The sequence below is a fragment of the Sinohyriopsis cumingii genome, unplaced genomic scaffold (genome assembly GCF_028554795.1).
Source record: "Sinohyriopsis cumingii isolate HCF-2022 unplaced genomic scaffold, ASM2855479v2 utg000452l, whole genome shotgun sequence".
Taxonomy (NCBI): Eukaryota; Metazoa; Mollusca; class Bivalvia; order Unionida; family Unionidae; genus Sinohyriopsis; species Sinohyriopsis cumingii.
The window spans coordinates 2,708,489-2,721,610 of NW_028315901.1; the positions used below are offsets into that span (position 1 = coordinate 2,708,489).

General features: G+C 32.9%; 1 protein-coding gene across 3 annotated transcripts in view; it reads left to right on the plus strand.

The window, feature by feature from the left end:
* The window catches only part of LOC149774027 (E3 ubiquitin-protein ligase TRIM45-like), a 204,706-nt gene that overhangs the window by 156,209 nt on the left and 35,375 nt on the right, over positions 1 to 13,122 (plus strand). The window contains exon 5 of one of the 3 annotated variants that reach the window (XM_089945913.1): positions 4,091 to 4,114. The exons of the other annotated variants lie outside the window; for them this stretch is intronic. Within the exon in view, the coding sequence (XP_089802039.1) occupies positions 4,091 to 4,114 (24 nt within the window). The remainder of the gene's footprint in view (positions 1 to 4,090; positions 4,115 to 13,122) is intronic. 3 annotated transcript variants of the gene reach the window in all.

Below are 13,122 nucleotides of genomic sequence, written 5' to 3' on the forward strand. Positions count from 1 at the left end.
TCCGTCTGCCAAACACGAGGTAACGAGTTAAAGTCTCGCGTCATCCCAATCGGATTATATTTTTTTAAAATCTAATGTTGAATCTTTCTTTCAAGCTCGCTGGTCGCAATTTTTCAATCTTAATTATTTTACTGTTTAAGTTGAAATACTAGAAGAAACAAGGTTCGCACCCATTAACTACTGACTTTCTTCTATACCAAAATTTGCTAAGGAACAAGTTGTCAGTTCGAAATTCGCGGCACTCCATTTGTTTATTTTGAAAGTTTCTTTATGAATAAGGCCTGCCAAACACTAGGTTCCGAGTTTGATTCTCTCGGCATCGCAGTTTTGTTTGTATTATTTCTTTTTTAATTTGTATGTGGAAACTTTCTTTTCTTACTACGCTTGCCAAACAAGAATCCGTTAGTTCGAAAGTTGCAGTATCTACTTTGTTGTTCGTTACTTGTTCATGTTTAACTTTCTTTTAAACTCGCGCATTCCAAAGTTTTATTGTGTTATTTCTTACTTTTGATATTTATGTTTAAACATTCGCAAGTAGTCTAGAGTTCGAAACTTGCGGCTTCCCATTTTGTTATATTGAAACTATCTTTTATTACTAACGTCTGTCAAACAAGAGGCTGAGAGTTCGAAACTTAAGGCATCCCAATTATTTATTTTATTTCTAACTTTTTTGTTTGTTTTCATGTTAAAACGGTCTTTTGATCTCGCTCATCACAATTTTTTTTTATCATTGTTTAACATTTTTAGATGTATGCTGATACTGTCTTTTATTACTCCCGGCATATAGCAGATTTCATCGGCATAGTACATGGATTGTCCCTTTCTGTTACGTTTGCAGTCACTTTGCACACCAAATTCATCTGCAATCTCAGTATTCTGTCCGAAACGTTGTCACAATCAAGTATAATTTATTAGCAGGAGGTAGTGCGATTTTCCGAGACAATCCTAGTCGCTACCTAATGGTATCCCTCATGAGACCATAGGTACAAAAACGCCAATTTTCAGCAGATACCGTATGCAACACAATTACATCCTCAGACCTGTTAATAATTTTTAAAAATTAAAATAACACACCATTTTTCAAATTTATAGCAATAAATGATTCCTGATATTTTAACAGCTGACTGTTTATTGAAAATTTCATTATCAAAAGTACTTCCAATCTTTATGCACACATACAACATTATAGGCGTGCGATACTGAAATACAGATTAGCCAGATGTATCGAATGTCATATTACCCATTCAAAATCAAATGTGGATGGAAGAAAGAGGAATATCAGAGGAAGATAATAAATAATAATATCAGAGGAAACCTCGTCATTATGAGATAAGTTCTAAAACAAATAAAAGAAAACGAGTGGTGTTGTATCTTCTTTTTAATCGACGTTAAAACTGTTCACCGAAACAGATATTATACGAACAAATGAGTCTTTTAATTAGTATTTTAACTGCATAATAAACGGGAAAATCAACAATAAAATATGCATAATTGCATTTCCGGCAATGGTGGCCATCTTGTAAATCTTTTCATCGTCGCTATTGCTGAATGGATGGTCATGTTAACATGAGATGTTCACTAAGATACTTACTATGATAACAGTGGTGCCGATTTGAGGTCATATTGTGGCCAAGTGGTCTAAAGCGCTCACCCTTTCGGATAACTGCTACCTCATGTCTGTCTGCGTGGGTTCGCCTTTCGGGCTCGGCCAATGTGGATATGTGAGAAGGCTTGCCAGTAGTTTCTCGTGGTTCTTTCTGGGGTTTCCCCAGGTTTTATCTCCACTTTTTATACTGGCCGTCGTGTATAGGATATCATGTGCTGACAAATGACGTTAAACCCTATAATAATAACATAAAATGAAACAGTCATTTCTCCATATGCTATTTCATCCAAAACCATTTTGCTGTGTTTTTTTTTTACGAAGTGTTCCTTACAATACAAAATTCTAATCTGAATGATGCGTGAAAATAACAAATACTTATGCAGTATCCTCATGGCCTTTGTATTGATACTTAATCATTTTATTTGTACGTAATCATTTTATTTGTATTTAATCATTTTATTTGTACTTAACCATTTTATTTGTACGTAATCATTTTATTTGTATTTAATCATTTTATTTTTATTTAATCTTTGATGTTTTCAAGTGGAACTGTTTATCAATTTATTTATCTCTTAATGCTTCGGTACCGAAAACCTTTGCTTTAATTTTAATCGAAAGTCTGTCAAATGATAGGAATATTTCTTAGGAGCTATGTGGATTGTATTTGCATTAATGATTTTGATTTTGATATTGTTCTTTTAGCTACCATTGGACTCGGTGTCCAACGTTAGTTACATCAATATCATTATATTTAAACATCGCGTTTTCTTCAGTCTTTAAATGAAGTCGAATTAACTGCTGTCATCCATCTTGAATTTACGGCTAATATACATTTGATGTTTATTTCGGTGGGGATAGTACAACGAATTCTAGTAAGAATCATGCCTTTTGAATGAGTTATATCAGCCATTTATACAAAACAAATTATACAATTTTTACAGATATGTTTCATCAACATATAACACATATTATGGCATTAATAATGGTTCATTGGATTAAGCCAGCATATAGATAGTTAAGTAAATAGACATCTAACTTGCTGATGTGCACGCGACTATGGTTGACATCTTGTTTTGTCATAAAATCATCACGTTTTATATACTTATCCATTCCGATAATTATAGCATGTAAGTCCATGCTCCAGATTTAGGAACACGAATCAATCAACTTTGACAAAAATGATGCAGTTGACGTTCCCTAACACTTCCATAGAAGTGTATTCAGATTGGTCTAAAATACCCATAGTGTAAGATTTTCTAATCAGATTCTCGTTATCGTTCGAGAATGTGCACACCAGCATAGACACAAAAACACTTTTGTATCATTATTTTGTATAAAACACACACTGCCCATTTATACCAATCTAGTAAAATAGTATTTGCCGTCCTATGACCGTGTTTGATCCACATTTTGTTTTTCATTTTTCAAATTACATGGATTGACGAAAATAACATTTCATGATTTAATGTAGAGATAAAGGTTTTAACAATCTCATAGTGTACTATAACTGTTTTGAAAAGTGCACGTTTCTTATTTCCTTTATTCAAATATCAACAAAGGATCCTTTTCCTTGATGAGAATAGTGAGGAAACCTGATAAGATTTTCTAATCATATTATCTTTGTTTTTCAAGAATGTCCACACCAGCACATACACAAAACAGATTTGTATCGTTTGTGTGTAAGAAATAAACATACACTGCCAATTTATACCAATGTACTGACCTATCATTTTGGATATACTGTACTGTAGAGAGAGAGAGAGAGAGAGAGAGAGAGAGAGAGAGAGAGAGAGAGAAATGTTCTGCAGGCATTTGTGCAACAAAAACTGTTTAATTATGCAAATTAATCAAACTGAAGAAAGAGCATGTATTTGGAAAACAGAATGACAGCTAATGTCTTCGAAAAAATAAGCAGATGAGCATTTTTGAAAACGTTATTCTATTCTGAAGTAAAACAATATTCGTTGTATCTGCCCACTTTCCTGATCACACCTTACCACATCCGCGGTACGTTTTCCTTATATAAGTCCACATGACAATTGAGAGATGCATGACTCATAATTATGCACACAGTTGGAGGGAAAACGCAGTGAAACAATAATAAAACACAAACTTCAGAAAAGCAGTCTATATTTGATGATGTTCTATCTGCCGTTTAATTTGTTGTTGGAATTAGCAGCGCACTTTACTTTTTGTCTCCATTGATATAGTACCAAATTGATGAAACATTACAGGATAAAGAAAGGAAACAAAAGTTCCAATTCAAAGACTTACGTACGACGCAAAGCGTGCAATACATTATGTAAAACGACAACTATTTGGGATTACTTTGTTTTATGTAATGACTTACTCTGTTTATTTGGCCGTGTATTTCCATTTACGAGTATGACGAAATTGTGTATGCGTGTCGTCTCCATTACTGGAGAGCATATGAAAGGGATTTATATCATCTTCTCTAATATCAGACTTTTTATTTTCTTTCAGGAAGAAAGAGAGAAAAAAGAAAGGGTAAGTAAAAATAGATATACTCTGCGTAAATAAGCAGAAATCATGCATTACTTGCATTTAGTATGTGATGTCTAAGACGAATATATTTATGAAAAGTAATTATTCTCCACAATTTCCTCACCTTTACCACTTACCAAGGAAGGGTTATATTCAAACCCTTGTCATATTGGTTCTATATAGCACATTTAGTGCTCTTGTGTGAAAAAGAAGTAACGTCCTTCTTTCAGTAAATACTTACAAACGGACACTTTTATGGGCTAATTAATTATACGTTTGTTTCATGATGTGACTATTATAATTCTGCATTGACCGACCAGCTGTCCATCCTGTTCAATTATTGACTACCCGGCCTTGAACCTTACAGGCCTTGACATGATAATCAGTTGCACATTTCTAAATATATACTATGACCAACATTGTTTTGTTATATCTCACATTTCAAGTCACTAGTATACTATTATTAGCATTGTTTTGTTATATCTCACATTTCAAGGTCACAAGCAGGGATATGTAACCATGAAACTTGATTTTAGAAATACGGACAACACTTTCTTATCCTATTCAACAAGACACACGGGATACGTAACTTGAGTATACAATAGTCCTGTCGTTGTTAACATGATAATGTCACAAAAATTACCGATTTACTTGTATGACCTTCGGTTTTGTTTTGATTATTGAGCACCAAAACAATATATTAATATTAACTGAACGTTTAGTTTATATGTGCATATGACCTAACCATCCTTGCGCAACTATGTTTCAAAACACGGCAGGCACAAATCTAATTAATGACCACACTTACTCTGTAAATGGTATATTGTCTAAAATGTACTTCATTAAATAGATAGTAAATAGTGTCCAAAAGTCTGCACATAACATTATCGAATATACACATTCTACTCCCTCCCTTTCATGGCAACATGTGTTATATTTAAATGCCCGCTTGTTTTCCACTGAAAATATGAAGGAGGTAGTACAATTGGCTTAACTATGTTTCAAAACACAGCCTCCAAATCTCAAATTCGTGACCATACTTATTGTATATTGGTAAATTTTCTAAAGTGTATTTGGTTTCATAGGTATTAAATAGTATCTAAAACACTCTACAGAACATTGTCAAATATATACTTTCTAAGCCTTATCTTTCATGGCAACCTGTGTTATATCGAAATGTGTGTTTAATTTATCCTGAAAATATATCTGTTGCAGTCCAAATTTGTGCGATAGCTCTGCTATTTGTCAGTCAGTACAAGGAGTTTGTTGCTGCTATTCGTTCTAAAATATTAAATAACGGATATCATTAAAATTCATGTGAAACCCGCTCCTCCTTTATGAATGGTCGTGTGAAATTAAGTTGGTCCAAGCGATGCTTTTCAGGCATCGAATATTCCTGTCACAGTGATGATCTTGAAAACCTTGTTATCAATATTTTTCCTGAATCAGTGATTATATCAGCATAGAGATTTCGCCGAGATATTAATGTTGAGATTTATTTGGTTTTAATTTATTTTTTAAAATCCCACGCTGCTGGTAATATGTTTGCCAATTGGCATCCTGACAAGCTTGGAATAACTACGTATTCCTCATGACTGTTCAAGTCTACATTGTGCTTTCGTTCAAATCCTTCTTACGATTTACAGTATGTACGTACTAACTAGAAATGTTGTTAATCTTATATGAATTATGGCACAATGACATCCATCTTGAACATCTTGTCATTGCTGTTGTTACGACTCTAGATCTTTACTTAAATACAGTAAACAAGTTAAAGAAGGAAATTACAACAGACATTTCATATCTCTAGATTACAAATGTGAAAATTCCCAACAGATATTATTGTGATTTATATTCCAAATAATCTCAAATGTCCTATCATAATTCCAAAAAGTAAAGAATGGATTGGAATTAATTTCAAAAGTCTTGAATGTGCTTATGTACCAGTAGTCCGCACAGTGATGACGTACAATACACTAAATGCGTTGAAGTTACAATAGTTTGAATGTGCTTTTATACCACAATGACACAAACAAGTATGTCTTTTAATGAGCCGCTTTCATTGCCTATTGTATAAATGGGGGGTTATTCATGAAGTCATTACCGCCACTCTCGCGAATATATGGTTGACATCCAATGGATGCGGACCGACGTCTGTTCAGACTAGCGTCCATCTCAAATTTGATTAGATCATATTTGCTCTTCCGGTGATAACATCCTTCATACATTGTCGTTAGGTTAGTGCGCTAGCTCCGACCAACCACGACTACAGTTATCACGAGATTAGTACAACGAACTTCTATAACAAGACTAGTTAACATGTATTTCAACGTGGGTTATATTACTTAAATGTTTGTCAGATCCACGGAGAGGAACTAGCGAAGTAACATTAATTTAAACGTTGTGTCTGTACTTTCAAAGAATACAATCTGATAATGCACATTAGCTACAAATATATATTTTTTCAGTTGAGGTCATGACGTGTCTTGTGCAAAACAAATTTTCCTGTGGTATATTAATGTTAATCAACCATCCAAATTGTGTACGTTTAAAAGCTTGAAGTCCAGAACACTCGCGCTATGGCAAAAATGTGGGTGTCAAACGTTTGTCTCAATCTGTGCTTATTATAATATGACATTGTCAGACCAGCTGGCCGTCCTTTTAAATTATTGACTGTCTGGTTCATAATTTTACAAGCATTGTAATGATAATTAGTGGCTTTCTTTTTCCAAATGTATAATGTGGCTAATATTGTTTGTTTGATCCGAAAGTTTAATTTCACAAGAAGCAAAATGTAATCATACAACTTGTTTCCGCTACCGGAATACAATTTTATAAATACCGGAAACACTTTATTTTTTAACATATTCATCAAAACATACGCGATGCGTAGTCCCTAAAGCAAAAACGAAGCCACACAAGATATAACGTCTGCACGGTTTCTGTTGTTACGTGAGCAATTAAGGCATTTTAGCATTTATTAAGAATCAATGAATTTATCTCTAGAAAGCAGCTGTTCACTAATAATATTTAAATGAAAGGGTCGAGTTAGTACTTTAAGGTGTTATAACTTTAAGATATACGTATATACTCTGGAGTATGTTCAATGGTATATTAAAACACATTGTGACATAAACTGCTCCAGTATTGACCCACTTGTTTAATTATATATTTTAGTCTTGCAGGCATGCGTGGGTACATGCTATCATATATGTATATATATATATATATATATATATATATATATATATATATATATATATATATAATGTATTAAAAGATCTCAAAAATTGGCAGAGCCTTCCACACATCGTTGTGCAAAATAAGAACGACAGCGCTTTCTTGAATAACGAATGCCAGCATGGGCAAGTGAAGGGGGGATAATATATCAAGCTCAAACTGGATTCCGAAAAGGGACACGCCATATTAAATGGTTATAATTGAAACATTGGTTTATAAATTGTTACGCATACCTGGTTTCATATTATTTTGTCATCAACTGACTTGTTTCAAGTCATTTGCTTTGATTATCTCTCATAGTGTTAGGAATGTTTAGAGAAGTAGGGTATCGAAAAAGTTTTTTCATTGGATATATTCAATGTACATAAATAGTGTTTGTGTATCTGGTATCTGTCTACGTTTTTAAGCATTATATACAATTTCTCCTTGTAACGTACGAAACAAAAACAATTACATTATTATTATTTTAATGACGAATATGTCAATTATGTTATTACCAAAGATATATATATATATATATATATATATATATATATATATATATATATATATATATATATATATATATATATATATATATATATATATATATATATATATATACCATTGCCATAATTTATACTATCTGGTGGTGTTATTGCTAATTGTACAGATATTATGAAAACTCTCTGGAGATTCAAGTTGTGTTGAAGAGGTTCAAGATTACTATTGAGTAAACTCAAAGTACTGTCTCTCCTATTTATGCCACAGAACACAATTTGTGTAGTTATCATTATTATACTCATAGTGAAAATTTGCAGAACAGATTTGGTAAAAGTTATTCGAAATTACAAAACGATATGTTTTCTTTTACATTCCATACCGGTAAATATGGCAGATATCCTTTTTTATTCGTGACGTTACAAATTATTTTAAAACATGATATTTTAATTATAGATTATTCATACTCAGCATAATGTTGAAAGCTATTAAGAAAAACCAACACGAAAATTAAACCAAAATGGCGTCCCAGGCCTGAACCACTGTCTCCGTAATATTTACTAGATAAGGCATATCAAGTTTTCTTTTATATTTTAATTTTGCTTCTGATTTAATTTGTATGTGCATACAATCTTTTGAACTCGCGTATCTCATTTTGTTGTTTTCTTTTTACTTTTCTTTTAGCTTGATGTTGAAAATTTTTTTCTTTTCAACTCGCGCATCCAATTGCCTTTTATAAACTTTTTATTTTCATGCTGGAACCTTCTTTTATGACTTCCGTCTGCCAAACACGAGGTAACGAGTTAAAGTCTCGCGTCATCCCAATCGGATTATATTTTTTTAAAATTTAATGTTGAATCTTTCTTTCAAGCTCGCTGGTCGCAATTTTTCAATCTTAATTATTTTACTGTTTAAGTTGAAATACTAGAAGAAACAAGGTTCGCACCCATTAACTACTGACTTTCTTCTATACCAAAATTTGCTAAGGAACAAGTTGTCAGTTCGAAATTCGCGGCACTCCATTTGTTTATTTTGAAAGTTTCTTTATGAATAAGGCCTGCCAAACACTAGGTTCCGAGTTTGATTCTCTCGGCATCGCAGTTTTGTTTGTATTATTTCTTTTTTAATTTGTATGTGGAAACTTTCTTTTCTTACTACGCTTGCCAAACAAGAATCCGTTAGTTCGAAAGTTGCAGTATCTACTTTGTTGTTCGTTACTTGTTCATGTTTAACTTTCTTTTAAACTCGCGCATTCCAAAGTTTTATTGTGTTATTTCTTACTTTTGATATTTATGTTTAAACATTCGCAAGTAGTCTAGAGTTCGAAACTTGCGGCTTCCCATTTTGTTATATTGAAACTATCTTTTATTACTAACGTCTGTCAAACAAGAGGCTGAGAGTTCGAAACTTAAGGCATCCCAATTATTTATTTTATTTCTAACTTTTTTGTTTGTTTTCATGTTAAAACGGTCTTTTGATCTCGCTCATCACAATTTTTTTTTATCATTGTTTAACATTTTTAGATGTATGCTGATACTGTCTTTTATTACTCCCGGCATATAGCAGATTTCATCGGCATAGTACATGGATTGTCCCTTTCTGTTACGTTTGCAGTCACTTTGCACACCAAATTCATCTGCAATCTCAGTATTCTGTCCGAAACGTTGTCACAATCAAGTATAATTTATTAGCAGGAGGTAGTGCGATTTTCCGAGACAATCCTAGTCGCTACCTAATGGTATCCCTCATGAGACCATAGGTACAAAAACGCCAATTTTCAGCAGATACCGTATGCAACACAATTACATCCTCAGACCTGTTAATAATTTTTAAAAATTAAAATAACACACCATTTTTCAAATTTATAGCAATAAATGATTCCTGATATTTTAACAGCTGACTGTTTATTGAAAATTGCATTATCAAAAGTACTTCCAATCTTTATGCACACATACAACATTATAGGCGTGCGATACTGAAATACAGATTAGCCAGATGTATCGAATGTCATATTACCCATTCAAAATCAAATGTGGATGGAAGAAAGAGGAATATCAGAGGAAGATAATAAATAATAATATCAGAGGAAACCTCGTCATTATGAGATAAGTTCTAAAACAAATAAAAGAAAACGAGTGGTGTTGTATCTTCTTTTTAATCGACGTTAAAACTGTTCACCGAAACAGATATTATACGAACAAATGAGTCTTTTAATTAGTATTTTAACTGCATAATAAACGGGAAAATCAACAATAAAATATGCATAATTGCATTTCCGGCAATGGTGGCCATCTTGTAAATCTTTTCATCGTCGCTATTGCTGAATGGATGGTCATGTTAACATGAGATGTTCACTAAGATACTTACTATGATAACAGTGGTGCCGATTTGAGGTCATATTGTGGCCAAGTGGTCTAAAGCGCTCACCCTTTCGGATAACTGCTACCTCATGTCTGTCTGCGTGGGTTCGCCTTTCGGGCTCGGCCAATGTGGATATGTGAGAAGGCTTGCCAGTAGTTTCTCGTGGTTCTTTCTGGGGTTTCCCCAGGTTTTATCTCCACTTTTTATACTGGCCGTCGTGTATAGGATATCATGTGCTGACAAATGACGTTAAACCCTATAATAATAACATAAAATGAAACAGTCATTTCTCCATATGCTATTTCATCCAAAACCATTTTGCTGTGTTTTTTTTTTACGAAGTGTTCCTTACAATACAAAATTCTAATCTGAATGATGCGTGAAAATAACAAATACTTATGCAGTATCCTCATGGCCTTTGTATTGATACTTAATCATTTTATTTGTACGTAATCATTTTATTTGTATTTAATCATTTTATTTGTACTTAACCATTTTATTTGTACGTAATCATTTTATTTGTATTTAATCATTTTATTTTTATTTAATCTTTGATGTTTTCAAGTGGAACTGTTTATCAATTTATTTATCTCTTAATGCTTCGGTACCGAAAACCTTTGCTTTAATTTTAATCGAAAGTCTGTCAAATGATAGGAATATTTCTTAGGAGCTATGTGGATTGTATTTGCATTAATGATTTTGATTTTGATATTGTTCTTTTAGCTACCATTGGACTCGGTGTCCAACGTTAGTTACATCAATATCATTATATTTAAACATCGCGTTTTCTTCAGTCTTTAAATGAAGTCGAATTAACTGCTGTCATCCATCTTGAATTTACGGCTAATATACATTTGATGTTTATTTCGGTGGGGATAGTACAACGAATTCTAGTAAGAATCATGCCTTTTGAATGAGTTATATCAGCCATTTATACAAAACAAATTATACAATTTTTACAGATATGTTTCATCAACATATAACACATATTATGGCATTAATAATGGTTCATTGGATTAAGCCAGCATATAGATAGTTAAGTAAATAGACATCTAACTTGCTGATGTGCACGCGACTATGGTTGACATCTTGTTTTGTCATAAAATCATCACGTTTTATACTTATCCATTCCGATAATTATAGCATGTAAGTCCATGCTCCAGATTTAGGAACACGAATCAATCAACTTTGACAAAAATGATGCAGTTGACGTTCCCTAACACTTCCATAGAAGTGTATTCAGATTGGTCTAAAATACCCATAGTGTAAGATTTTCTAATCAGATTCTCGTTATCGTTCGAGAATGTGCACACCAGCATAGACACAAAAACACTTTTGTATCATTATTTTGTATAAAACACACACTGCCCATTTATACCAATCTAGTAAAATAGTATTTGCCGTCCTATGACCGTGTTTGATCCACATTTTGTTTTTCATTTTTCAAAATACATGGATTGACGAAAATAACATTTCATGATTTAATGTAGAGATAAAGGTTTTAACAATCTCATAGTGTACGATAACTGTTTTGAAAAGTGCACGTTTCTTATTTCCTTTATTCAAATATCAACAAAGGATCCTTTTCCTTGATGAGAATAGTGAGGAAACCTGATAAGATTTTCTAATCATATTATCTTTGTTTTTCAAGAATGTCCACACCAGCACATACACAAAACAGATTTGTATCGTTTGTGTGTAAGAAATAAACATACACTGCCAATTTATACCAATGTACTGACCTATCATTTTGGATATACTGTACTGTAGAGAGAGAGAGAGAGAGAGAGAGAGAGAGAGAAATGTTATGCAGGCATTTGTGCAACAAAAACTGTTTAATTATACAAATTAATCAAACTGAAGAAAGAGCATGTATTTGGAAAACAGAATGACAGCTAATGTCTTCGAAAAAATAAGCAGATGAGCATTTTTGAAAACGTTATTCTATTCTGAAGTAAAACAATATTCGTTGTATCTGCCCACTTTCCTGATCACACCTTACCACATCCGCGGTACGTTTTCCTTATATAAGTCCACATGACAATTGAGAGATGCATGACTCATAATTATGCACACAGTTCGAGGGAAAACGCAGTGAAACAATAATAAAACACAAACTTCAGAAAAGCAGTCTATATTTGATGATGTTCTATCTGCCGTTTAATTTGTTGTTGGAATTAGCAGCGCACTTTACTTTTTGTCTCCATTGATATAGTACCAAATTGATGAAACATTACAGGATAAAGAAAGGAAACAAAAGTTCCAATTCAAAGACTTACGTACGACGCAAAGCGTGCAATACATTATGTAAAACGACAACTATTTGGGATTACTTTGTTTTATGTAATGACTTACTCTGTTTATTTGGCCGTGTATTTCCATTTACGAGTATGACGAAATTGTGTATGCGTGTCGTCTCCATTACTGGAGAGCATATGAAAGGGATTTATATCATCTTCTCTAATATCAGACTTTTTATTTTCTTTCAGGAAGAAAGAGAGAAAAAAGAAAGGGTAAGTAAAAATAGATATACTCTGCGTAAATAAGCAGAAATCATGCATTACTTGCATTTAGTATGTGATGTCTAAGACGAATATATTTATGAAAAGTAATTATTCTCCACAATTTCCTCACCTTTACCACTTACCAAGGAAGGGTTATATTCAAACCCTTGTCATATTGGTTCTATATAGCACATTTAGTGCTCTTGTGTGAAAAAGAAGTAACGTCCTTCTTTCAGTAAATACTTACAAACGGACACTTTTATGGGCTAATTAATTATACGTTTGTTTCATGATGTGACTATTATAATTCTGCATTGACCGACCAGCTGTCCATCCTGTTCAATTATTGACTACCCGGCCTTGAACCTTACAGGCCTTGACATGATAATCAGTTGCACATTTCTAAATATATACTATGACCAACAT